Source organism: Ornithorhynchus anatinus, chromosome 4, assembly GCF_004115215.2.
Source record: "Ornithorhynchus anatinus isolate Pmale09 chromosome 4, mOrnAna1.pri.v4, whole genome shotgun sequence".
Taxonomy (NCBI): domain Eukaryota; kingdom Metazoa; phylum Chordata; class Mammalia; order Monotremata; family Ornithorhynchidae; genus Ornithorhynchus; species Ornithorhynchus anatinus.
Genome location: NC_041731.1, coordinates 31,951,733 through 31,979,465, shown reverse-complemented (window position 1 = coordinate 31,979,465; position 27,733 = coordinate 31,951,733). Strand labels below are relative to the sequence as shown.

The 27,733-nt window shown below is 50.9% G+C and overlaps 1 protein-coding gene across 5 annotated transcripts in view; it reads right to left on the bottom strand.

The window, feature by feature from the left end:
- Nucleotides 1-27,733, bottom strand: part of AK1 (adenylate kinase 1) — a 44,137-nt gene that overhangs the window by 13,678 nt on the left and 2,726 nt on the right. Inside the window, exons 2-11 of one of the 5 annotated variants that reach the window (XM_029063813.1) lie at nt 21,151-21,337; nt 20,447-20,608; nt 18,754-18,926; nt 18,267-18,380; nt 16,740-16,931; nt 16,415-16,505; nt 14,999-15,069; nt 8,124-8,163; nt 5,012-5,047; nt 1,764-1,927 (exon numbers count right to left, since the gene is read on the bottom strand). In XM_029063813.1, coding sequence (XP_028919646.1) covers nt 1,764-1,927; nt 5,012-5,047; nt 8,124-8,163; nt 14,999-15,069; nt 16,415-16,505; nt 16,740-16,931; nt 18,267-18,380; nt 18,754-18,926; nt 20,447-20,608; nt 21,151-21,337 — 1,230 coding nt within the window. Of the gene's footprint in view, nt 1-1,763; nt 1,928-5,011; nt 5,048-5,167; nt 5,370-8,123; nt 8,164-9,698; nt 9,827-10,776; nt 10,882-14,998; nt 15,070-16,414; nt 16,506-16,739; nt 16,932-18,266; nt 18,381-18,753; nt 18,927-20,446; nt 20,609-21,150; nt 21,338-27,733 lie in introns of those variants that run through there. The other 4 variants (XM_029063814.1, XM_029063816.2, XM_029063818.1 and 1 more) reach the window with 4 other exon arrangements.

Sequence of the window (27,733 nt, the reverse complement as noted above, 5' to 3'; positions counted from 1 at the left end):
CAGTTTGGTCATCAAGGGAAGGTAAGCAGCGTGGCTCAGTGGAAAGAGCCCAGGCTTGGGAGTCAGAGGTCATGGGTTCGAATCTTGGCTCTGCCACTTGTCAGCTATATGACTGTGGGCAAGTCACTTAACTTCCCTGTGCCTCAGTTCCCTCATCTGTAAAATGGGGTTGAAGACTGTGAGCCCTATGTGGGACAACCTGATTACCCTGTATCTACCCCAGCGCTTAGAACAGTGCTCTGCACATAGTAAGCGCTTAATAAATACCAACATTATTATTATTATTATTATTAAATGATTTCAGAATATTGGATAGAGTCAAAAGATCGGAGGTTTCTGTGGGGGAACAGCACAGATTTGCGGAGAGGAGGTGTGTGGGAGAGAAGGCAGATGAGGAGACTATGGTCAGTTAGAGGGATTTCAGGTTGGTGAGGATAGAGGTTGTGCAGTGGCTAGAGATGCCATGCTGCTTCTCAAGTGTTGAGGCTGGGATGTCCTGAGCAGGCACAGTACTTCCCCCTTTTTCCTAGGAGTGAGCTTGGACTCTCAGTCCTGAGTTTGGCTTGGCTGTGACTGAGTGCAGCTCTGTGTGGCGTGATTTCTCCATGCCAGCTCTGCCCAATCTCTCCTAGGAATATTTCCAGAGGCAAACGGGAGCTCACCGCCCCCTAGTTTAGGAAAGGAGTCTGCTAGTCCTGGCCAGAACAGGGTAAGAACAGGAAACCTGTGGAAGTGAGAATGGGTGAGGAAGAAGGAAAGCAGAAAGGGGAGGCAGCGTGGAAAGAGCACGGGACTGGGAGTCAGGAGACCTGAGTTCTAGTTCCGGCTCCACCATTGGCAGAGTATGGTGACCTTGGGAAAGTCCTTAACTTCTCTGTGCCCGTTTCCTCATATGTCAAATGGAGATAAAACACCTGTTCTTCTTTCCTTAGATTTGTGAGTGACCTATGGGATAGGCACTGGATCGAATCTGATCATCTGGAATCTACCCCAGCACTTAGCAGTGTTAGCACACAATAAACACTTAACAACTGCCATTTTTTTCAAAAAGGTAGACTGTCTCCGGCTGTCTTATTTCACTGAGAAAATCACATTTCTAGGATCACTGGCCTGCCCTATCTTTTGCTTTCATTAGCATAAATAAATCCAGGAGAAGCAGCATAGCATAGTGGATAAAGCACAGGCCATTCAGAGCTCACACTCTAAATAGGAGGGAGTAGGATTGAATCCCTGTTTTTCAGTTGAGGAAGCTGAGGCACAGAGATGTTAAGTAACTTGCCCCAAGGTCACCCAGCAAGCAATTAGCTCTAATCCCAACTCTGTCACTTGTCTGTTGTGTAACCTGGGGCAAGTCACTTCATTTCCCTGGGCCTCAGTTCCTTCATCTATAAAATGGGGATTAAGACCATGAGCCTCATGTGGGGCAGGGAGTGGGTCCAACCTGATTACTCTGTATATACCCCAGCACTTAGAGCAAAGTCTGGCACATAGAAAGGACTTAACAAATACCATTAAAAAATCCCCCAAAACATGGCACAGCATGGATTAGAATCCAGGTCCTCTGACTCTCAGGTCTATGTTCTTTTCACTAGGTCACACTGCTTTTCCCTTTCCTGAGCTTGAGACACACTTAGTTGAGGCTCTGCCTGACATGCTGGGGAGACGGAAGAGCTTGGGTTCTTGCTCCTCTCTCCCTCATTAGGTGTTTGCAACAGCCGCTGGTCCCACCGACCTCCTCCCCACGGTTTTGCCTCCCAGCTCACCAGGGGCACCAGCTCTCCTTTCTCCATGATGGCCGACAGTTTCTTGCCCCTCTCCGAGCCTGAGTTGACCTCGTCCCTCAGGAGGTCTCCGGTGGACAGGTGGGTGTAGCCGTACTTCTCCACGATCTTCTCACATTGTGTCCCTTTGCCCGAGCCGGGCCCACCTGAGAGAGACTTGAATCAGCAGTCCCACTCTAGACATCCAACCACAGCTGCCGGAAACAGAGTCCGGGTCCGGTCCTGGATAGCTGCAGATGGGGCTTTTTTAATAGTATTATTATTATTACTATTACTACTACTAATGATGGTGATGGTATTGATTAAGCGCTTATTATGTGCCAGGCACTGTACTAAGCCCTGGGGAGGGTACAAGCAAATTGGGTTGGACAGAGTCCCTGCCCTCATGGGGCTCACACTCTCAATTCCCATTTTACAGATGAGGCAACTGGGGCCCAGAGAAGTGAAGTGACTTGCTCAAGTCACACAGAAGACAAGTGGCGGAGCCAGCATTAGAACCCAGGTCCTTCTGACTCCCAGGTCCTTGTTCTACCCAATAGGCCATGCAGGTTCCAAGAACCTAACACAACATATTCCAGTGAACCCACCTGCTCCTGTGTTCAGGAGGGGGCCTTGGACCTCAGGGAGGTCATTTTATCCAGCTCTCTACTTCGTGACATGATACCTGGAGACCAGCTCCCCATATCCTAGAAGCACACTTCTACCCCTGATGGCAGAGAACAATGGAATTTTCCAGTTTTTAGAGGAATCTCAAAAGGCCAACTAAGTCCATGACCCCGCCTCCGGATAAGCGTCACTTAAATTATTCCAGGCAGATTGGAGTTGATTCTAGCCATGAAGTCTCCCAAGGAAGATGCTTCCACAGGATCCCTTAATAGCCAGCCCTAGTGTTTTCCCGAGTCGTTTGGCCAAGTTAATAATAATAATAATAATAATAATAATATTGGTATTTGTTAAGCGCTTACTATGTGCCGAGCACTGTTCTAAGCGCTGGGGTAGACACAGGGGAATCAGGTTGTCCCACGTGGGGCTCACAGTCTTAATCCCCATTTTACAGATGAGGGAACTGAGGCACCGAGAAGTTAAGTGACTTGCCCAAAGTCACACAGCTGGCAAGTGGCAGAGCTGGGGTTCGAACCCATGACCTCTGACTCCAAAGCCCGTGCTCTTTCCAGTGAGCCACGCTGCTTCACTGCAGAGTTCTAACTCTGTTGCCGACTTGTACATTCCAAGGGCTTAGTACAGTGCTCTGCACATAGTAAGCACTCAATAAATACTATTGAATGAATAACCTCAAACCTTCTCACTGCAAATGAAGCCCTGTGGCTTCAAAATGGACTTGAAGAAGCATGGTCTAGTGCAAAGAGTGTGGGGCTGAGAATCAGAGGCCTAGGGCTCTAATTTCGACTCTGCCACTTGTCTGCAGTGTGACCTTGAACGAGTTACTTAATGTTTCTGTACCTCAGTTTCCTTGTCAGTAATAGGGGAATGCAATACCTCTTCTCCCTCCTACTTAGACTGTGAGTCCCATGTAGGACAGGGACTATGTCTGAACTGATTATCCTGAATCTACCCCAGGGCTCAGTACAGGGCACCAGGATAGATAATAATAATAATAATTATTATTATTATGGTACTTATGGCACTTACTATGTGCCAAGCACTGTTCGAAGCCCTGGGATAGATATAAGTTAATCAGGTTGGACACAGTTCCTGTTCCATGTGGGGCTCACAGTCTTTATCCCCATTTTACAGATGAGGTAACTGAGACACAGAAAAGTGAAGTAACTTCCCAAAGGTTAAATTGCAGACAAGCATCAGAGCTGAGCTTAGAACCCAGGTCCTTCTGACTCCCAGGCCCACGGTCCATCCTCTAGGCCACGCTACTTCTCTGATGTCATTCTTCTGACTCTGCAAATGCTCCCTACTTTTGGCCATTCTCCCTCCTCTCTCCATCCCACCCTTCTACCACCAAAGTTCAGGATCATGGCTCATAGACACAAAGGACTGGATCTCTGAACTCGGAGTGGCAGCAGTCGGAAGGTTGATGGGGAGAGGCTCTCTCTTGGTCAAGGAGGGTTAGAATAGGAAGCAGTGGCAATTTGGAAGCAAAGAGTAAGGAACCTTAGTACTGCTTCCACCTGGTCATGTTCATCTATCTATTTTACTCTTCATCCTTTATTTCCTGGATTTGTAAACACCCTCTAATGCAGGTAAGGGTTTTTTTTTTCCTACATGGGAAGCAGCATGGTCTAGTGGAAAGATCCTGCAGCTAGGAGTCAACGGACCTGAGTTCTAATTCTGGCTCTGCCACTTGCCTGCCATTTGACTTCAGGCAAGTCACTTCACTTCTCTGAACCTCAGTTACCTTATCTGTAATATGAGGATTAAGTCCTGTCCCCTCCTACTTAGACTGTGAACCCCATTTAGGACACGGGACTGACCTGATAAAATTGTATCTATCTCAGAGCTTAGAACAGTGCTTGACACATAGTAATCACTTACCAAATATCATGATTATTATTATTATTATATGTTTTTCTTTCCCCACCTAGGTTATAAGCCACCATGGGCCTGGGGCCATCACCGAACTATTTATCTGGTATTCACCCCAGTGTTTAGATCAGTGCCTGATAAACAGGAAGCACTTAAATATCTCAACTAACTACCTAGTTGCAACTATCCTGCAGTCCTGCAGGCCGGGGCAGCTGCTGATGCTGTGGCAGTTAGGGCGGCTGAGACTGTTGGACGCTGAATCGTGAGGAGCCCCAAGCTGCTCCTCTAGCCACCGCATTCTACTGCTTCTTTGTGTTTTTTTATTTTTTGAATTTGCTCTTGTCTTTATGTGTTTATGTGTTTTGTGTTTATTGCGTCACCTCTTCTTATTTACATGTCAGTCGCCGGTGCCCCTTCCCCATTTTACACTTAGATTGTGAGCCTCTCATGGGCTGGCGGCGACATCTAATTCTCACCCGGGTGGTCTTTCCCAGGGCTTAGTTCGGTGCTTCGCACAAGTAAGTACTTAATAAATATTGGATACATGACTCCTGTCCCATGCCAGGGGCCTGGGCAGTGAGGGGTGCGGAGGGGAGGGAAGGAAAGGGGTCTGAGAGAAATCGGTCAGACCTGAGACCTTCCAGAAACAGCCAAGAAGGAGACCGAGGGCACCCCCAAGATCCCACAAGCCACCCCTCGTCCCCTCCACATGCCACCCCTCGTCCCCCACTTACCCACCACGAAGATGATCTTGCTTTTCTTCAGTTTTTCTGGGGGAGAAGGAGACAGTGGGTTAGATCCATGGGGCCTGGGAAGAGGGATCGGTGCAGGGATGACCCCGGGGGGCTGGGGATTTCAACTGAGCCGGTGCGGGGGAGGGCTTGGGGTACCTTTAGCCATTTCATCATCTTCGTTGGACTTGACGAAGAAAGAGCACGAGCCTCCCATGTTTCCGTCGGCCTGGTTGTTCCGTGGATCGGCCCCCCACCCCTCCTCCTCTCCCACTCACTGCATCTTGCTGTCTGTGCTGGGCCTAGGCCACAGGGCCAGCGGGCGGGACTGGGGAGTTGGCCGTAGGAGTGCAACACACGTTACCATGGAAACGGTTGCTGGGGGCGGGGGGAGGGGGCTGTGGAGGAGGCCTGAACCACAGGCCCTTGACTGCCACAGTGTTCTCTGTGGTCTCCCTGGCAGAGACTTCCCTTGAGCTGGGGAGACCTAACAGGAAGGTTGGAGCAGCGCCTGGACAACGCGTTCAAATCCTCATCACCCCCAACTCAGAACAGTTAAAATTATGGTATTTGTTAAGTGCTTATTATGTGCCAATCACTGTTCTAAGCGCTGATCCAACACAGTGCCAGCCCCGGAGGCTGAGGATCATGGAATCCTAGAAAGGCAACTCTCCAGGTCCCAAGAAGCTGTGACAAACTCTCCCTGATCCTCAAAAATCGCTTCCATGGGATCCAGTTGGAAGGTCAGGGGAACAGCCTCTGCCTTGCTGGGGTGGTGAGATGAATGAAGGGTCTCATCTCCTTCCCGTTTCAGGGGAGCCTCCCCAGGGTTTGACCCTCCCACTGACCAGACAGCAAGCTCACTGTGGGCAGGGAATGTGTCTGTTTATTGTTATATTGTACTCTCCCGAGTACTTAGTACAATGCTCTGCACGCAGTAAGAACTCAATAAATATGATTGAATGACTGAACAGGGAAGGCCCCCTGGAGGAGTTGTGATTTCAGAAGGACTTTGAAGTTGGGGCGGGCAGCGGTCTCTTGAACATGAGGGGAAGGGATTGATTGTTCTGTTTCTATCAACCCAGGCTATGAAAATTGACACTGCAATGGAAGATTCTCAGGGGGGGAAATGGTGATTTAACATACAATCAAGGGGGGGAGAAAAGGTCCCAAAATGGCTGCATTTGATCTGCTAAGGGTCCAAACAGCTCCTGCCTCTTTAAGAGCTACAGGTCTTAGGATGAAGCCCAGTAATGACAGAGAATCAATGCCAAGCCTGGGGCAGTGCCAACCTGGCATCCCCTTTGAATAGCCCCAGTTGTGGCCACTGGGCAGAGCTCCAGGAAACCGGGAGAGAGCTGCCCCCCACCCCCACCCCCTGACCTAGCAGAGCTTGGCCTGGCCCTGAATTTCCAGACACAGGACTATGGGACCTAGTGGCCTCTAAAAATAAAATCTAGGGGAGGGAGAGGAACATGTGGGCAAGCTTTCTGGAGACGTAGGAGGGGTCTCCTGATTACAGCTTCTAAAATTAAATCGCACCTCGTAGCAGATGGCCCCTGGAGTCGAGGACCTTCTCAGGAAGGAGACCCTCAGAGGAGGAGAAGGAGGAGGAGGAGGAGGAGGAGGAGGTGATGGAAGAAAAGCCAGAAATGAGGCCCAAGGGGAAGATGGGAACCTCCAGCAGGGATCTAAGGTGGGCCTTCAGTGTCCCAGACTGATCTGGGGGCAGGTGGGTTTTTCCCACCCTTGCTAATGGGGATGGGTTGCTTTCAGTACCCAGGGGGCAGTGCCCTCCAGTCATTCAGTCAGTCAGTAAATCTTATGAATTGAGCACTTACTGTGTGCAGATCACTGTACTAAGTGCTTCAGAAAATACCATATAACACCTCTCACTTCAGTCAGCTACTTCTGAACTAAAGGGTGCCCACTGCCCTCTTTTTTTATTATTTTGTAAAGGTATTTGTTAGGCACTTTCTATATGCCAGGCCCGGTACTAAGCACTAGGGTGAATACGAATGGGGAATGTGTCTGCTAAATTCTGTTTTATTGTACTTTCCCAAGAGTTTAAGTGCAATGCCTGGCGCATAGAAAGTGCTTAACAAATATCACTGGTTGCTTGACAGAGAATAATCAGGCTGAACACAGTCCCTGTCCCCTATGGGGCTCCCAGACCAAGTCTGAGATTTCCCACCATGAATGCCCAATCCTTTCTTGTGTTTGTGTCAGTCTGTATAGCTCTGTTTGTGTGTGTGTGTGTGTGTGTGTGCATCTGTTACCGATTTGTACATTCCAAGCGCTTAGTACAGTGCTCTGCACATAATAAGCACTCAATAAATACTATCGAATGAATGAATGTGTGCAAGACAGCACGTAGGTGTGTGTATCTCCCAATTCAGGAGGAGAGTAAGTGGATATATTTCAAATTCAGTTCTGTGCTTCCCAAGTTTTCTGTCCTGAATATTGGAGGTTGAATATAATTACAGCAGGTTGGACAAATCAATGAATTTTATTTTATTTTACATAAAGAAGGAGAGGATAATATCCAGATGAATCGAAGTCAGAGAAATTAATATTCTACCCTATGGTCCAGGTTCCTGGACCATTTTTATCAAGGCTGCAGATTGACTCTAGCTCCTCATGGACTCACACTGGCAACCCAAGAAAGGTGACACTCAGGACAGGGAAATCAGATCAGTGCCAGAGAACTGGCTGGCATTTCCTTGGCGACCCCTGGCCTCCAGCAGAACAGTACAGGGGAAGGAAATTTCTCCTCAAGGAGAGGGAGCCAGGGGCACCAGGATCAAACCAAACACAGGAGGGATATGGGCTCAGAGGAGAAAGCTGCAAAGAGGCAGAGGAACTGGGAATCAGTCAATGGTATTTATTGAGTGCCTGCTGGGTGCAGAGCACTGTACTAAGCACTTGGGAGAGTAAAGTGCAACAGAGTCAGTAGACACAGTCCTTGCCATTCAGGAGTTTACAGTCTAGAGGGTAGGAAGAGAGGGGGCCTAAGAAGAAGAGAGAAGGGGAGCCAGGGCCAGAGGCTGGAAAGCCAATGTTTGGTGATCTCTCTTCTTTCCTCCCACCTTCCTCATGCCCCCACATCACATACCTGCCATCCTGCTGAGATCGGGCCAGCGGAATCCTTCACTCTGAAAGGCAAAAGACTTGGGTGAGGGGGCCCTAGGGAATCACACCCCTTCAGAAGAAAAGATGGCCCAGACTCTCTCCTTCTGGAGTAAAATATCCATCCCGTTCCACCACACCCCCGCCCACATTCACCCCCATGATTAATTCATTCACCCTGAATTATTGACTCCAATATGCTGGGTTCCAATTTCGCTCTGAAGTGTCTCCTGGGGAAGTTGTGTGTTTCAGCCCCTCCCCACACCCAGTGGTTCCTATGGAGAAAGTGGAGCTTGATGCTTCCAGGGCAGGGATCGTGGGGGTCGGGAGGGGGAGTGGAGTGTCCTGGGACTCAATCGAACAACTCACTGTTTCCCCTCTCTGGGGCCAGTTGCCTCCTCCCGTTCTCTCTCCATGGACCCTGCTGACGTTCTAGCTCTCCTGGAGTGATCAACAACGACTCCCTCTCCCTGGAGACTCCAGGCTTCACCTGCGCGGAGTTCTCAAGGGACTGAACAGTGAGCACATCCCACTGACCAGAGCGGGGAGAGGAGAGTTGAGCCTGGCCTTGCCAGAGGACAGTTCTGGGAAGGGGAAAGAAGCCCAGAAGAGCCGGGGATCCAAGTTCTCCATCTCTGAGGGACCCGCCTTCAGTGTCCCAATAGCAGAAGCCTGGGGGCCGACGATCCCCACCCTCTCCCTCACCGGAGACTTCTAAGCAGCTAAGATCACTGGGTCCTGGGATGCGTCCTCGTCTTCCTCCCCTTCTCCCCTTCCTTCCCCTCAAACTCCCCCTCCCTGCAGCCAGGAGCCCGGAGCAGACTCGGGATAGCCGGGGCCTCATTCGCTGGGGCCTGGCTGAGGCTCCTTGGGCTTAAATTAAGGAATATGAGTGGGTGGGGGTGAGGGGAACGGGGGTTGGGTTTCACTCCCCAAGACGACTCCTAATAAGGGCAGCAGTCCTACGGCACCAGCCTGCTCCCCGCTCTAAGTATGGACCTGTTCTAAGAATGGGGTCGGGTCTCCAGACTTGCACCCTGAGCTCCCCAGTCTGAGGTGCAGCGTGGCAGGGACCAGTCAAGTGGGTAGCAAGCAACGGAGAAAGGGGTGGAAGGGTTAACGTCAGGGCCCGGTCCACCTCACTCCTTGCCCTCACCAACCATCCCTTTGACCTCGCAAGCTGCCCCTTTGATCTGATGGTGCAAAGGCTGGCACTGGGAGGACTCTGCCTCCCTGCTCAGAACCCCTTCCCCACAGCTTTCCCTTTCTCTGGGTGGCCCTGGAGAGAGAAGCCAGACATGGGGAGGTGCTCAGGCATCCGTTTCCTTGGCAACCTGAGGATCCTTGGATGGACGCTACCAGGAAGGGGTCGGGGGGCGAGAGAAGGATCCTTCCCAGTTTGGGTGACATTACCTCCATCCCAGGAGGGAAGGGCAGAGAACCCCATGCAGGTGCTGGGAGTATCTGCTTTCAGGAGCCTTGAATGGCTGAGACCTGAGGTCAGGGTTTGGGGTCCCTCGGGGGCCTGCTGGGGTCTGGACACCAGGAATTCTCCACTTACCTCTTTGCTGTACCATTGCCCTTTATTTCTGACCTGCCGGCTCCCCGCCGCTTCACTTCCGGGGGTGACCCAGCTAAGGCCCAGCAAACTTACGACACCAGGCTCCCTTAGCTCCGAAGCCACCTCTCTCCCTCCAGGGGCCTGTCAGTATGACCCACAGAAAGGACACGCTCCAACCGACACAACACGCAATCCCCAAATGCTCGCGGAAACACCAGCTAATGTGTGATCTAGATCAGGTTGGGACATGCCACGAGGCAAAGATAAAGACACACACACGCACACACATACATACATAGAGGCACACACACTAATAATTCAACCAATTCAATAAGGCAAGGGCATGTCCTGACACTGACTAACACAGTAACACAATCCCCAACTGCTCAAGAAAACACCAGCTAACGTGAGATCTAGATCAGCCTGGGACACACCACAAGGCAAAGATAAAGACACACACACACAGAGACACACACATACAAATAATTTCAACCATTTGGCAAGGGCATGTCCTGACACGGACTAACACCGTAACTGCAGTGAGGTAAAGACATCCGGACGTGACGGGATACGTAACCACCACTAAGGCAAGGCCACAGACTGACAACCCAGCTCCATACTCCTCCACGGGTACACAACATTCAGTGCAAGGAGGTGACATGCATCGACAAGGATTTCCAGGGAATAGCACAAAGGTGCCCCAGGCAGCCGGGATACCTGCGCCACCTCTGCCAGGGATTTCCCTCAACGCGGATCCTGCCGGCAGTCCGAAGGACAAACGCAGGGAGAAGAGGGCAGGATTGGGGGAGGAGGCGTGGGAGAGTATAAGACCCAGACACACGGACACACACACACGCACGTATGCACAGGCTGACAACCTCAGGACAAACCTCAGGGAGGGGAGACTGGACGTGGGGGCGGTTCCGACAGTCACACAATGAGGCTGCTGTGCATCCTGACCACAAAACCCACCCCCTGCCCCAGTCTCCCCTCAGAGAGAGTGGACTGCCGGCTCCCCCTGCCCTTCCACCAGGACAGACCCCATTCCCCCCTTCCCCTCCAAGACCTCGGCACTGACCTCGAGGAGCAGCACGGGGGATGGTGAAAGGGGTCAGCAGGAGGCAGGTCCTGTCCCCAGCAGCCCGCTGCCCTGCATGTCCCCTCCCCAGTTATGCCTAGCGCTATATATAACGCTGTCACTGCGCGCGGCATGCCGGGAGGGGAATCTCTGACAGCTTTGGCGGCGGCGGGATGGGGAGCGGGATGGGGATGGGGAGGGGGAGGGGGGTAAGGAGGGGGAGCAGGAGCAGCTCCGCCCAGCCAGGCCACGTGCAGGGATGTGGCCCACAGAGCAATGACCCGGCGGGGACCGGGCTAGCGGAGATGGACAAAGCAGAGTGGAACGACTAGAGAGTCTGCAAGGAGGGCTGGGCAAGTGGACCCCCAGGGTCAGCCACAGACGGGGAGACGGCTTCACCGGCAAGGGTGGTTCGGGCCGCTGGACCGGAACCGAGACTCCTCGGGTCGCACCCCATTCCTCTCTGTGTTTTGATTTTCCTTTCTAACATGATATAGTGGCAAGAGCATGGGCTTGGAAGTCAGAGGACGTGGGTTCTAATATCGACTCTGTCATTTGTCTGCTGTGTGACCTTGGACAAGTCACTTCACTTCTCTGTGCCTCAGTTACCTCATCTGGAAAATGGGGATTAAGACTTTAAGCCCCACTTGGGACAACCTGATTACCTTGTTTCTACCCCAGTGCTTAGAACAGTACTTGACACATAGTAAGCGCTTAACAAATACCATAATTATTATTATTATTATTGTTATCAGTGACAACTCGAACACTCCTCCTTCGTCCCTTTGGGAGTAAACAGAAGTGACCGCTGCAATTCATTAGGGCAACCCCCGACCCCCTTCTAACCAGTGTGAACGTGTCTCTCCATCTGACAACCTGAAGGTTAGGGCCTCAAGTAATAATTGTGGTATTTATTACTAGTAGTAGTAATAATAATAATAATAACAATAGTGGTGTTTGTTAAGCAATTATTATGTTCCAGGCACTGTACTAAACTCTGGGTTAGATACAAGGTAATGGGTTGGGCACAGTCCCTGTCCTACATAGGGCTCACAGCCTTAATTCCCATATTAGACTGTGAGCCCGTCACTGGACAGGGATTGTCTCTATCTGTTGCCGAATTGCACATTCCAAGCGCTTAGAACAGTGCTCTGCACATAGTAAGCGCTCAATAAATACTATTGAATGAATGAATTTTACAGATGAGGTAACTAAGACCTGGAGAAATTCATTCATTCCATAGTATTTTTTGAGTGCTTACTGTGTGCAGAGCACTGTACTAAGCGTTTGGAAAGTACAATTCAGCAACAGATAGAGACAATTCCTACCCAACAATGGGCTCACAGTCTAGAAGTGAAGTGATTGCCCAAAGTCACACAGCAGACATTTGGCGAAGCTGGGATCAGAACCCAGGTCCCTGGCTTGAGGTCTATCCACAAGGCCACAAAGCACTTACTATGTGTCAAGCCGGGGAAAATACAAGATAATAAGGTCAAAAACAGTCCCTGTCTCACACTGGGCTCGCAATCTATGTAGGAGGGAGAACACTGTCACTGTGTTCCAGCTGGGACCCTGGGACTCTCCCTGGGGCTTCAACAGACAGACAAGTTCAATTATGAATAATAATAACATTAATAACATTTGTTATTTTTCTCATAGTCACCGTCACTAGCAGTGGGATCATCCAGGCTTGGGGGAGCTAGATGGGAGTCCCAGTGCAACCCAAAAAGGGAATAGAATCATAGCTTCCCCATTGGGTATCAGGACCAGAATGAGTACCACATGGCATAGTAGATAGAGCACAGGCCTGGGAGTCAGAAGGTCATGAGTTCTAGTCCCAGCTCCACCACATGTCTGCTGTGTGACCTGGGGCAAGTCATTTCACTTCTCTGTGCCTCAGTTACCTCATCTGTAAAATGGGGATCGAGACTGGGAGTCCCACGTGGGACAGGGACTGATTCCCACCCAATTTGCATGCATCCACCCCAGTACTTAGAACAGCACCTGGCACATACTAAGCGCTTAACAAATGCCATAATTATTATTATTATCATTACGCTGCTCAAGGTCTCACTGCTGCCCAAGGTCACGCCAAGGCACACTCACCCTCTCTCAGTAGTTTGCTTTTGGCGTGTGTTTTGGCCCAGGGGATGGAGGAGAGAAGGGGACAGGGGACTGCACAACCCAAAACACTGGTAGGAAATGGAGCAGTCGGGGAGATTACAGGGGAGGGAAGATGGAACCCACAGCCCAGGCGGTGCGCACTCAATCGAGAACTTGCCCCAGGGTGCAGAAAACCTAAGCATGCCATTGAAGCCAGGAGATTTTAATAATAATTATGGTACTTATTAAGTGTTTACTATGTGCCAAGCACTGTTTCAAGCACTGGGGTAGATACAAGTTAATCAGGTTGAACATAGTCCTTGTCCCACATGAGGCTCAGGGTCTTAATCCCCATTTTACAGATGAGTTAACTGAGGCCTAGAGAAGTAAAGTGACTTGCCCAAGGCCACCCAGCAGACAAGTGGCAGAGGTGGAATTAGAACCCACGGCTTTCTGACTCTCAGGCCTGTGCTCTTTCCCCTACGCCATTTTGATCTCAGCTATAGAGGATTAGATGCTACTTGGTGAATGCTCACATTGTTACCATTTGTCAGTACTAGATTAAATCGGAGGAAGAAATAAAGGTGGGGACCCAAACAGATGTGGAGATTGAAGGCCGGAAAAGCCCCAGCAATAATGATGGTATTTGTTAAGCACTTATCACGTCAAATACTGTTCTAAGTACTGGGGTAGATATAAGATAAGCAGGTTGGACACAGTCCCTGTCCCATGTGGGGCTCAGAGTCTTAATCTCCATTTTACAGATGAGGTAACTGAGGCACAGATAAGTTAAGTAGCATGGCTCAGTGGAAAGAGCCCGGGCTTTGGAGTCAGAGGTCATGGGTTCGACTCCCGGCTCTGCCACTTGTCAGCTGTGTGACTGTGGGCAAGTCACTTCACTTCTCTGTGCCTCAGTGACCTCATCTGTAAAATGGGGATTAACTGTGAGCCTCTCGTGGGACGACCTGATTACCCTGTATCTCCCCCAGCGCTTAGAACAGTGCTCTGCACAGAGTAAGCACTTAACAAATACCAATATTATAGAGAAGCAGCGTGGCTCAGTGGAAAGAGCACGAGCTTTGGAGTCAGAGGTCATGGGTTCAAATCCCGGCTCGGCCATTTGTCAGCTGTGTGACTTTGGGCAAGTCACTTCACTTCTCGGTGCCTCAGTTCCCTCATCTGTAAAATGGGGATGAAGACTGTGAGCCCCACGTGGGACAACCTGATTCCCCTGTGTCTACCCCAGCACTTAGAACACTGCTCGGCACATAGTAAGCGCTTAACAAATACCAACATTATTATTAAGTGTCTTGCTCAAGGTCATCCAGCAGACGAGTGGCAGACCTGAGATTAGAACACAGGTCCTTCTGACTCCCAGGCCTGGACTCTATCCCCTAGGTCACTCTGCTTCCCCAAATGATACTTGGGCAATTGAGGTGATTTCCTGAAAGGAACCCCTGGCTTCAGATAAGGGCAGTACTGCTGATTGCCTGTCACATACAGAGGAGACTTTTGCATCAACATTAGATGATAAAACTTGATTAAGGCCTACATTACAAGAATATGTAAAGACCAGATCCACCTGGGAAATAAAAAATAGTTTTAATGATAACAACAATAACATCCCCTGTAGGGTTATAGCATCCAGTAATTTGTCATTCCTTATAGTATCACCCTGTAAGATCGTGCCCATTTTTATCAGTGGAGAAAACCCACACAGAAGGCATAGGGAGGTTATGGGATTTAGCCAAAATTAACAGCACATCTCAGGCAGACCTGAATGAGCCTAGAACTCAGGAATCTCAACATCTAGACTATTTATTGTCATATTGTATTCTCCCAAGCCCCTAGTACAGTGCTTTGCACACAGTAAGTACTCAAAAAATATGCTTGAATGCATGAATAAACTGTTCTGTCACCAGCAATCTCCCTCTCAGCCTGGCCTAATCCCTTTCCATCATCCCATTCTGTTCTGTCCTTGACCTCCAGTGCCCAGAGCCCTCATCAGCTCTGGGACTTGGTGGTGGGTGGATAATCTTAATCCCACCGAGAAGCGGGGTGAGCCTAGCCCAGCTCTTGGAAACCGGCCCTTGAGCTGGGCACTGCACTGGGGCCTTACCTGCCCGTCCTCCTCTTCCTCTTCTTCCTCCTCTTCCTGTTCAGCTTCTAAAGCAGCTGTGTGGGAATACCCTGAGTCAGAAAGTCAGAAGCTCCAGCTCCACCAGCATGTGACCAGTGGCCAAAGCAAAAGGGGTAATGGTATGGAAATTTATGGTATTTGTTAAGCACTTACTATGTGCCAGGCACAGTACTAAGCACTGGAGACAAAAGAGGGAGAGAAGACTGGGGAAATCTTCTAGACTGAAACCTCGATATGGCGGGGGGGGGGAATGTGTCTACTATATTGTTATATTGTACTCTCCCAAGTGCTTAGTACAGTGCATTGAACACAGTAAGTGCTCAATTGATTGATTGGGAGAATGAAAACCCAGAGCCCCAGAGAGAACTCAAGCTCTCCCAAGGCTTTAGTGGTCAGAGTGACTGGATGGGCCACTAATGAGTATACCACTAGTCCACCTTTCCTCCTGCAGGGTCCTAGAAAGTTGAGTGACTTTTGAGTGAGATGCACTAGGCTCAGCCTGATTTTTCTCTCCTCTTGAGACCACCCTTGGTGCCTCCCCCTATTTTTCTTGATATGCTAGTTCCACAAGCTTCCTCTAACACTCAAAGGAGCAGGGAGGGGATGAGAAAGGACTCCCCGACACATCATGCAGGATTGAGCTGATCACCATGAAGATATTAATGGCCTCCATCTTGAAGCCTACTGAGGCCTGAAGATGGAAGTGCAACTCCCCCATTCCTGGCCCACAGGTGTGAGGAGAGAAAGAAGAAAATGTGAGGAAAAATCCTCACAGCCATTTTTCTCAGGTAATCTCAGTGCCACCAAAGTGACTCTTCTGGGGAGAATCCAGAAGGATGAGATCCAAAGCTTGGTGACCCAGTTCTCAGCCCTAACCTGGCCAAAATTGGGGGTGGGGGTGGGAAGAGCCATAGAGAAGGAGGGGCTGTGACCTGCAGAGTGCCCCTGGGACTGGCTAGAAGCAGCTCTTCCCAAGGAGGTTAGGGAGATGCAGAGTATCAGCGTGGCCTAGTGGATAAAACAGGGGCCTGGGAGTCGGAAGGATCTTGGTTCTAATCTCAGCTCCATCATTTGTCTGCTGTGTGACTTGGGCAACTCACTTCACTTCTCTATGCCTCACTTACTTCATCTGTAAAATGGGAGTCCCATGTGGGACATGGTCTGTGTCCAACCTGATTAGTCTGTATCTACCCCAGCGCCTGGCACATAGTAAGTGCTTAGCAAATACTATTTTTAAAAAACAGTGAAATTCTTCTAGGTCACCTTTTCCCCCAATTGTCATGATGTGAACTGCTCCCCTGCTCTCTGCCTCAGTTTCCCCAACTGTGCCAGTGGGGGGTTTGAGAGGCTGATGGAGCCCCTAGGGAGAAAGGATGGTACATGGAGGTAAATCACCTGCGGGGTCCAGTTGTCTGGGGTACAGCCGCTCCTCCACCACCGAGCTGATGTCCCGGAATATGTCCTCTTCCTCCCTGTCTGCATCAAACTGTGGGGGGAAGGGGAAGGGACCGAGGGAATGAAGAGAGAGGGGCAGGATAGGAGAGAGGAGAGAGAGACAGTGTGAGGGGTATAAGAAGTAATAGAAGAGGGGTTGGGAGAGTGCTTCCCTGAAGAAGCGGCAGATTTGTCCACTCCACCCCTTCCTCCAGCCCTCCCTTGTGCTCCCAGCTGCATGTTGTGATGACTTCAATTCTCCTGCCCTACTGGTGAGGCCTCTCACCCGCTCAATGGTCCCCTTCTCCTGATAGTACTTGGTGATGAGGCTGATGTTCTGCTTAAAGGTTTCCACTCGCCGCTGAATGGCGCGAGAGTTGTCATCTGGGCGGCCTTGCTGGGCGGCTCTCTTCTCCAGCCGCTGTCGGAAACGCTGGCTGGAGCAGGACAGAAAGACCACCAGGTCTGGGGAGCCGATCTGCCAGGGGGCGGAACGGGCAAAGCCAGATCACACCTGAGTCTCCTGAGTTGTCTCTTCCTCCTCCTCCTCCTCCTCCTCAGCCTCCTTCTCCTCACCCTCGATCTCTTCCTCCATCTCCTCTTCCTCCTCCTCCACCTCAGCCTCCTTCTCCTCACCCTCGATCTCTTCCTCCATCTCCTCCTCCTTCTCCTCCTTTTCCTCTTTCTCCTCCTCCTCCTCCATTTCCTCCTCCATCTCCTAGTCATCATCAATCTCCTCCATCTCCTCCTCATCTTCAATCTCCTCCTCCATCTCCTCCTCATCCTCGGTCTTCTCCTCCATCTCCTCCTTCTCCCCCTCCCCATCCCCTGGCTCCCTGCTGTAGCAATGAATTGGAAGGGCTCTCCAGAGATTATCTCATCTCTCCCTCTGCCTCCAGGCAGGATGGCATCTAAACTCTACCAGATGGGTGAAGGGTCTTCCCAGCTATATTGTCTCCACAACCTCTCCCAGAGTTTCACCGCCTGTACCATCAGAAGGATCTTCCTTGCATCTAACCTAAATCTTTCCTGCTGCAATTAATAATAACTGTAGTACTTATTAAGCACCTACTATGTGCCAATTGCTGGGGTTGGTACATGATAAGCAAATTGGACAGAGTCCCTTTCCCACATGGGGTTCACAGCCCAAGGAGGAGGGAAAACAGGTAATTTATTCCCTATTTTACAGGTGAGGAAACCGAGGCCCCGAGAAGTTAAGTGATTGGACGAAGGTCACACTGCAGGCAAATGGTGGATCCAGGTTTACAACCCAGATCTCTTGACTCTCAGGACCTTCCCGCTAGGGCATACTGCAGCTACAATTGATAACCATTCTGTCTTGTTTTGGCCTCAGTAAAGAAGGTCAGTCCCGCAGCACTTATGTCCAAATCTTCTCTAACTAGACTGTAAGCTCCTTGAGGTCAGGAATCATGTCTACCAACTCCATTATATTGTACTCTCCAGAGCCTCTCTGCACACAGTAAGCGCTTGATCAATACCACTGATTGATTGACTGACTGAGAACACGCAAAAGTCATCCTCCTCCAATATAACCCTCCACAGACTGTTCCTCACTAAACTAGTTCCAACTCCTTTAACCAAAATTTTATTTCCAACCCCGTCCTCATCCTGTCTGTGGCTCCCCCCGGACTCCCTTCACCATCCCTACATCCCACCCCAGGCCTGGACGTGGGAGCCTTCCACAGAGAAAGGAGGTGAGGGAGGGAAGCAAGAAAAGTGGCTTCTCCCCTTCCTTCTCCTCCCCTCTCCTGCTGAGTAACCCACCTCCCCCCACCCTCGCCCCTTCTCCCACCTGCTCCTCGAAGGTCAAGGCTTGGCCGATCTCCCGGGGGAACCCGTCTACCACGAAGCCCCGGGCATCCTGATGCTGAATGAACTGTTGCTTCAGCTCCTCAATGGTGGTTTCCTGTAACGTGGTCCAGTCAGCCGAAGAAGGTCCTCTTGGGGGTGACCTGTAGGGGGGCGCTCTCCCTTGGGGTCAAACTTTCCCAGGACTCCAGCTTCCAGGGGTGAGGTCCTCAGCCAATGCTGGGGCATAGGTCAACCAGCCACCTTTGTTTCCTGTTGTCCCTCCCCTTTCCCCCAACCCCCAAGGGAAAAGCATGGGCTACCCCCCGCCCAGGGGGCTGCCCCATTTTTCTGTGACTGGCTACCCCACTGGCCCAGCTCTGTGATGACCCTGGGGAAAGAAGTAGAGGGAATGATGTGGGGCGGCCCCCTTCCTGAGGTCCCTGGGCTGGTAATGGTGGTCATGGGGCCTTTTTGGGAGGGGGACTCACCGAGGGGGCCAGCTCGCCGTTGGTGATGATGTGGGCTATGAGCTCCCACTTGCGATCGCTGGGGGCATGATGGAGCATCTGTTTCCGGAGGATCTCCCCCACTGACACGCAGATGAAGCCAAAGCGTGTGGCCATCTTGCCGCTCTGCGTGCCCTTCCCGCTGCCTGGCCCACCTGTGACAGGATGTGACAACGGGCCCACTGGAACACCCTGCCCCAGGAAGGGGGCCAGAGCACCTGGAAGGCCTCAGGAGGTCAGTCCACCTTCTCTCCACTCCCGGAGATGGCTGGGCCCCAAACCAGCTGGTTGCCCCTGGAGAAGTTCTGGGCCAAGTCTTTCCGTCTTTCGATCTCTCTCTCTAAGCAGCTGGTCCTCAAACCAACTGATTGTCGTTCTACAGGGTCTCGGACAAGTCTCTGTCTCTCTTCCACCGAAACCATCTATCAGCTGGTTGCCGGTGAGAGATTCTAGACCAAGTCTCTCTGTCTCTGTCTCAGTCTCTCTCTGGGCTGCCTGGGGAACTGCTGGGGTAGATACAAGATAAGCAAATTGGACACATTTGGACACATGGGGTTCACAGCCTAAGGGGGAGGAAGAACAGGTAATTTATTCCCCATTTTACAGGTGAGGAAACTGAGGCCTAGAAAAAGTAAGTGACTGACCACCCAATGTCCCTCCCCATGTCCCAGGGGTGGGACATTTGCAGTTTAAATAAATCACGATGAACCTGAGAGGTCTCTCCTGTTCACCCAAGGCAGCTGGTGGGTTTAGCTGCCTTTATGCTCCAAGCCTACCGAGAGGAGTAAGAGGAAGGGAGAGGAGGAGGGGCTGGGAGAGGAAGGAAGAGAGGTGGGATGAATTTCCCGAGCTTCACCATAGGAGAAACCTAAAGAGAGGGGAGAACCTCGACAAACAAGCCAGTGGATTATCCAGTGATGGAATTTGAGTTGGACCATTGCAGGAGTTTCATTCAGGGAGGTCTGGAGACCTGCAGGGTAGTTGGCTGGTTTCTGGAGCTGGGGGGTGGTGAGCATCACAGAGACAAGCAGTAGACCACCATCTCCTCTCTGTCCTCCCAGGGACCCCAACAAGAGGGTTACGAAGCTCAGGCAGTCCTAGACCCAAGGGGTCCCACCCCTAGAAGTCCCTTTCCCTGGATATCCCATTCCAGAGCCAGGCATCTTAGAATTCACCCACTTGCTGGACAGTGGAAGTGAAAGAGGTCCAGGTATCCAGACAAGGGGCATGTGAACTAGTCCTTAGACACTCCAAGGGAAAGAAGGGTTCCTGCCTTCTCCTCATCCCTCCGGATGCCACTCAGTCCTCTTTTGAGGCATCTTTCTGGGTCCCCCTCCAAGCAAAGACCAGGCAAAGTCAGAGAACGAGAAGCGGCGTGGCTTAAGTGGAAACAGCGCAGGCCTGGGAGTCAGAGGACCTGGGGTCTAATCCTGTTCCACCACTTTTCTGCTGTGTGACGCTGGGCAAGTCACTTCACTTCTCTGTGCCTCAGTTACCTCATCTGTAAAATGGGGATTAAAACTGTGAGCCCCGTATGGGTCAGGGACTGTGTCCAACCTGATTAGCTTGTACCTACCCCGGCTTTTAGGCTTGGCACATAGTAAGCACATAACGAATGCAATAAAACAAAAACCAAAAAATGATATCCCTTGGCTCATCGCCTCCCAATGCTCACCGATCACAAAGACGATCTTGGGTCGAGGCTGGCCAGGGTCGAAGATGTCATATTCTTGGATGAGGCCGGTGGACTCGGTCATGTCGGAGTCACTCTCGATGGAGAACTGGCTCTGGATGGGAGGCAGGCACTCATAGTGCCGGTAGGGGCTGGCGGAGGTCTCTGTAGGGAGATTGAGATGGGGGGCTAGGTTCAAGGAGCCAGCACAGGTCACAGTCTGGGAAAACCTATTCAGGCCTGGCAACTAAAGCCGCCTAAGCAGAGTCCAGAGAGTCCTGGGTGGGGAGGGGCGGAGTCTAGGGAAGAGTGAAAGCCAGACTGTGAGGGCAGTTGAGGGGTCTCAGAGAGTCCCGGGGGTGCAGAGTGTCTAGGGACGCATAAGGGTCAGACTGCAAAGGCAGCTGAGGAGCCCCAGAGAGTCCTGGGGGGGTGTGGAGGGAGTGACGGGAAGGTGTCTAGGAAGCATGAGGCCCAGGCGGTGAGGGCAACTGAGGAGACCCAGAGAGTCCTGAGTTAGGAGGGGAGGTTTCTAGGGAAGAGTGAGAGCCAGACTCTGAGGGCAGCTGAGGAGCTCTAGAGAGTCCTGGAGGCACAGATTATTATAATTATTTAATCCAGCATGTAGTATGGTGCCTAGCACATGGTAAGCATTACTGTAACACTAAAAAACAAAGCAAGAGGAAACAAAACAAAAAAATACTCACCTGTCCAGAAGAGTGATTTCTTCCCCTGGCCTCCAATAATGGGCGGCAGGGTCCTGCGCTCCTGGGTAAGGAATGTGTCCCACTGCACCTTCTCGGGGCCGCCCAGCTCCCGCACCCTCTGCAGGCAGCTCTCCAAGTATCCCACGGGGTCCTCCGGGCGGTGATACATCAGGCCTGTCAGCATGCTCTGTGGAGGCAGGACAGGGTGGCCAGGGATGGGGCAACCTGGGGGTGGGCAACCTGGGAGCTCCTGGCACCTCTCAACCACTGCCTCTGACAGCGCTTTCACCCCCACTCCCTTGCTGGGCCTCAGTTTCCCTAGATTGTAAGATAATTATGGGTAGGGAGCATGTCTACTAATCCTGTTACATTGTACTCTCCCAAGCACTTAGTATAGTGTTCTGCACATAGTAAATGCTCAATAAATACCATTGCTTGATTGATGGATTAATTTCCCTGCCTAGACTGTAAGCTCGTTATGGGCGAGGAAGGTGTTTGCTAATTCTACTGTACTGTACTCTCCCTAAGTGCTTAGTACAGTGCTCTGCAACTGACTGATGAAGGGGAAGGGGGACTCATCCCTATCCCCGTCCAAGGTGGCAGGAAGCAGCGTGGCCTAGTGGATGGACCTGGGAATCAGAGGACCTGGGTTATAATCCTGGTTCCAACAACTTGTCTGTTGTATCACCATGGACAAGTCATTTGACTTCTCTGGTCTCAGTTCCCTCATTGGTAAAATGGGAGTTAAGACTGTGAGCTCCATGTGAGACAAGGACCCTGGTGTAACCTGATTAGCTTGTATCTATCCCAGTGCTTAGTACAGTGCCTGGCACATGGTAAACACTTAACAGATACCATTAAAAAAAAAAGAAAAGGCCAAAGAAAACTGAGGGGTTATGATCTTTCAATGGGTGTTTGAGAGGTCAGGCCCGGGGCCTGGGCCCAGCAGCTGATGGTTCTCTGCCGGCCGCTGTGTCTGTGACCCAAGTGGCTGCTCCCGCTTGGCCTGAGGATCCTGTCTCTGGGAACCTCCGTCTCAAATCTGCCCGGACTTCTGTCCAGGGTGGGAGAGCGGAGAGGGTCAGCTGGGCATAAAGCTTCGGGAAAGAAAGCTTTGGAGAATCCGGCACCAGAACTGGGGACGGAGAGTCCCTCGGGCTTGGGGCTCCACGTTAGTCCGAGCTCTGACCAGAAAGTCCCATTTCTGGCTTGGCAAGAGTTGGACAAGAGCTGGGCAGCCGCTGGGCAGGAACTAGGTTGGCAGCTGGGTGGCAGAGGCATTCAGAACTGGGAAGGGGGATTTAACAGTCCAATTGCACCCCTAAAGGCTGATGTGAGCATTTCACCCTCTGACGTTCCCCTCCTCTCTGGAAGAACAGCTGGCTCTTTACACGCAGGATCTCATTCATGGCTAAGGATAATGGTGGTATTTGTTAAGCGCTTCTTATGTGCAAAGCATTGTTCTAAGCGCTGGTGGATACAAGGAGATCAGGTTGTCCCACGTGGGGCTCAGTTTTAATCCCCATTTTACAGATGAGGTAACCGAGGCACAGAGAAGTTAAGTGACTTGCCCAAAGTCACACAGCTGGCAAGCGGCAGAGCCGGGATTCGAACCCATGAATTCTGACTCCCAAGCCCGGGCTCTTTCCACTGTGCCACGCTAGGAAGAAGGCAGAGATGTGGCAGGGTCATTCTCTTCCCATTCTAGGGGGAGACTGACGCCCCGGGGTGGGGCTTGACCCAGAATCCTCCAGTCCAGAGGATGCGCTAGGCTCCGGCTACCCTGACTCCCAGTCCAGAGCCCCTTCTCGCCCACAGCAGCCTGCCCCGGGACTCTGACATGAGACGATCCCCATCACTGATAGGCCCCTGAGCCCTCTCAGGCGATTTTTGCCCATTTGGGTGGCCCTTGGGTCTGTCGGCTGGCAGAGTTGGGCCCCTGGATTGCCGTTTCTTAGCTTTCGTCCCAGGCCCTCCATAATACAGGTGGCCTATAGCACAGGGACACGCCTCCCCATTTTACTCAATCATCTGGGAAATGGACAATTAGGAAGGGGGAACAGGGACAGGGTGGTAGGGGCAATGAAGATGCCAGTTGGCAGTCTTCTTGGTGGGCTAATATTCATTCATTCATTTATTCCGTCGTATGTCACTTACTTTGTGCAGAGCACTGCATTGAGTGTTTGGGAGAGTACAATACCACAATAAACAGACCCATCTCCTGCCCATATGAGCTTACAATCCAGAGGAGGGAAGACAGACATTAATACAAATAAATAAATTACAGGTATGTACATCGGTGATGTGGGGCTGGGAGAGGGGAAAAACAAAGGGAACAAGTCAGGGTGCTGCAGAAGGGAGTGGGAGAGGAGGAAAGGGAGACTTAGAGAAGGCCTCTTGGAGGAGATGTGCCTTCGATAAGGTTTTGAAAAAGGGGAGAGAAATTGCCTGTCGGATTTGAGGAGGAAGGGCTTTCCAGGCCAGAGGCAGGATGTGGACCGGGGGTTGGCGGAGAGATAGGCGAGATTGAGGCGCAGTGAGAAGGTTAGCAAAAGAGGAGCAAAGTGTGCAGGATGGGTTGTAGAAAGAGAGTAGCGAGGTGAAGTAGGAGGGGGCCAGATGGAGGAGCGCTTTAAAACCGATGAAGAGGAGTTTTTGTTTGATGTGGAGGTGGATGGGCTTTGGAAACATGCTTCAAGCAGAAACCACATGGAGACAGGGATGGGAGGGTTGGGTGGTGCAGTGCAGGGAAGGGGAAAGGTATATCTGGGCTGATGGAATCTGAATTGGAGGAGGAGGAGCGGAATGACAATTGACACCTTTCCTCTGGTTAGGTGAGAGTGATCGAGGAGAAATGGGAAAGGAAAATTCAGCTGATGCAACAGAGGGACAACAGACCTGCTGAGACCTGGCAGAATCATCTCACCCATGAAGACCGGAAAGGTAGGGGAAGTTAGAGTGGTGGTGGGAAAAGAGTACCCTGGCTGCCTGACTGCCTGGATGGGAGCCATATCTGTCAGAGCTCCAACTTGTCCCAGCTCCAGGCCTTAGTTTCTTCTTCCAGGCTTTAACACAGTCTTACAAAGAGCCCCAACAAGGGGCAGGGACATCAGCATTTTAGTGCCTAGTGGGCCTCATGCAGCCTAGCTTAGTGGTTACTTACAGGCCGATTAGGGACACAGTAAGAGGTCCTGGACCTTGTTATCTCCACACCAACCTGGGATGACACCCATTCTCTTCTCCCTCCATCATTGAAAGAACAAAACACCCAATCTAAGATCTTAGGAGTTCCACCCTAAGCCTCCATCACATGAGACTACCAGCCAATACCATTTCTGGGCCAAACCAATGGTCCCTTCAGCTTTAGACCCAGATTTTATCTCTGATAGGGGTGACGGGTGGTTAGAAATGTCCCTTCTAACATCCCTGTCTTTCCTCTCTAAGGACCTATTCTGAATCTTTCACCTATGAAATTATCTAAGCCTTCTTGAACTAATGAATACTTTCATTTATTTATTTATTTATTCATTCATTCATTCATTCATTCATTCATTCATTCAATTGTATTTACCACCTGCAAAGCACTGTACTAAGTACTTGGGAGAGTGCAATACAACAACAAACAGACACATTCCCTGTCCACAACGAGCTCACAGTCTAAAGGGGGAATACTTTCATCCTACGTAACTTCCTGTGGATCTGAATTCCTGTGTACAGGGATGTTTCCTTTTGTTTGTTATGAATGACACCTTTAAGACTTCAAAAGTCGCCCTCATCCTGGTGTGTGAATTGGTCGAGAGTTTTGTACTGATCCTGTCCAAAACTTTCATGAGTCAGTAAAATTAATTTATTCCCTTTACAGCCTCCATCTTTTTAGACCATAAGGTCCTCATTTTTTCAATTGCTCCTCCTGACCATCTTAGTTGATCTTCCTGCTCTTTTCCATCCTCCGGAAGGGACCATTCATTCATTCATTCATTCAATAGTATTTATTGAGCGCTTACTATGTGCAGAGCACTGTACTAAGCGCTTGGGATGAACAAGTCGGCAACAGATAGAGACAGTCCCTGCCGTTTGACGGGCTTACAGTCTAATCGGGGGAGACGGACAGACAAGAACAATGGCACTAAACAGCGTCAAGGGGAAGAACATCTCGTAAAAACAATGGCAACTAAATAGAATCAAGACGATGTACAATTCATTAACAAAATAAATAGGGTAACGAAAATATATACAGTTGAGCGGACGAGTACAGTGCTGTGGGGATGGGAAGGGAGAGGTGGAGGAGCAGAGGGAAAAGGGGAAAATGAGGCTTTAGCTGCGGAGAGGTAAAGGGGGGATGGCAGAGGGAGTAGAGGGGGAAGAGGAGCTCAGACTGGGAAGGCCTCTTGGAGGAGGTGATTTTTAAGTAAGGTTTTGAAGAGGGAAAGAGAATCAGTTTGGCGGAGGTGAGGAGGGAGGGCGTTCCAGGACCGCGGGAGGACGTGACCCAGGGGTCGACGGCGGGATAGGCGAGACCGAGGGACGGCGAGGAGGTGGGCGGCAGAGGAGCGGAGCGTGCGGGGTGGGCGGTAGAAAGAGAGAAGGGAGGAGAGGTAGGAAGGGGCAAGGTGATGGAGAGCCTCGAAGCCTAGAGTGAGGAGTTTTTGTTTGGAGCGGAGGTCGATAGGCAACCACTGGAGTTGTTTAAGAAGGGGAGTGACATGCCCAGATCGTTTCTGCAGGAAGATGAGCCGGGCAGCGGAGTGAAGAATAGACCGGAGCGGGGCGAGAGAGGAGGAAGGGAGGTCAGAGAGAAGGCTGACACAGTAGTCTAGCCGGGATATAACGAGAGCCCGTAATAGTAAGGTAGCCGTTTGGGTGGAGAGGAAAGGGCGGATCTTGGCGATATTGTAGAGGTGAAACTGGCAGGTCTTGGTAACGGATAGGATGTGTGGGGTGAACGAGAGGGACGAGTCAAGGATGACCAGAACTGCCAGCAGTATTCCAGTCTTGCCCGGGCATCTTGAGGCTTACAGAATGGCATCTTTTGTTTTGTTTTCCATTCCCTTCCTGAGACTATGTCCATAAATCACATTTTAACTGCATCACATAATTTCATCACTCATGAGAAGCAGCATGGCCTAGTGTAAAGAGCATGGGCCTGGGAGTCAGAGGACCTGCTTTCTAATGCCAGCTCCGTCAATTGTCTGCTTTGGGAACTTGGATGAGTCAACTGTGCCTCAGTTACTTCATTTGTATCATGGGGATTAGGACTGAGAGCCTCATGGGGGACATGGACTGTGTCCAATCTGATTATCTTGTATCTACCCCAGCGCTTAGTATGGTGCCTGGCACACAATAAGTGCTGAACAAATATTTAAAGTAATAATAATTTTTAGTTTCATGTAGGAGGTCCCTGAAATTCCTAGAAACCTGATTGAATAGAGCAAGGAAATTTTCCCAAAACACAGATCAATGTCCCTGGGAAAGAAAGGAGAGATTTCCCAAAGGGCAGGGGAAACCATACTCAGATGCTGTAGCGACCTTTCCAAGAAAGAAGGAGGTTAGACGGAGCTGCTTCTCACTAGTAAACTTAATGTCGGTTCTTAGGAAAGAGATGTTACCAGAATCAGGAAGAGAAAGCTTGGATTGCCGCTAACCCTCCAGAAGGAAATAGAAGCATAAACAATATAATGTTCGGGAGGGACAAGACGCGCCCACTGGACTTAGCCTCCCCAAGGGACGGGCTTCAGGGTCTGGCAACTGGGGAATTAGAGGGTCTAAACTGGGCCTGAGGGGAGGAGCCTGTGCCAGCGGTTCCTCTGCATTTCCCAGCAGATTCCCTCCCCTTCAGCCAGGATTAGAGCAGGGTCCAAGGATGGGTATCAGGAACCCAGTTGATAAAATAAGAGCTGCAGAAGGTCTTCGCCCACACTTCCTACTCTGGTCTAAGTTGGGGGCAGCCTGTCCAACCCATCTCCAATCCCAGATAGGATAAACCAAGTGGTTGCAGGGCATTCCGGGACTTGAAGGTTGAGGGAGACCATGTTGTCTGACCTTCGGGGAGGCCCCTCCTCAGCTCATATCTCGGTTTTCCCCATCGGTTTAATGGAGAACGTAACCTTTTTATTTGAGTCAGAGAGGGATCTGAAGAAGGAGGATGGGTGAGATCAACTCCATGAATTTCTCCTCTGAGCAACTCCGAGCACAACCTCACCCCACCTTCTCATTCAATCCAGCAGCTCTGGGGGACCGAGGTGGGAATTAAGGGTCAGAGGGAGAGAGCAAGCCTCACCCAAACCCACCCAGAGGCCAGGGCAGTGCTGGCCCCCTGCGCCCCTATTTTCTATCCAGAATCTCTTCCCTCCTGTGCACTGGGGACATCGGAGAAAGGAGTTCAAAAACCCTCGGTTCAGCACTACACAGAGCAGGGAAGATGGAGCCTCCCATTGATGGAAATAGGCTCCCAGATCAGAAGACACAAACAGGGGAGGTGACTGGTGGCTAACATTTGAAGCTGAAAATGCCAGTCAGGGAAAAAATCTGGCTAATAATAAAAATTGTGGCATTTGTTAAAGAACTTATGGTGTTCCAGACACTG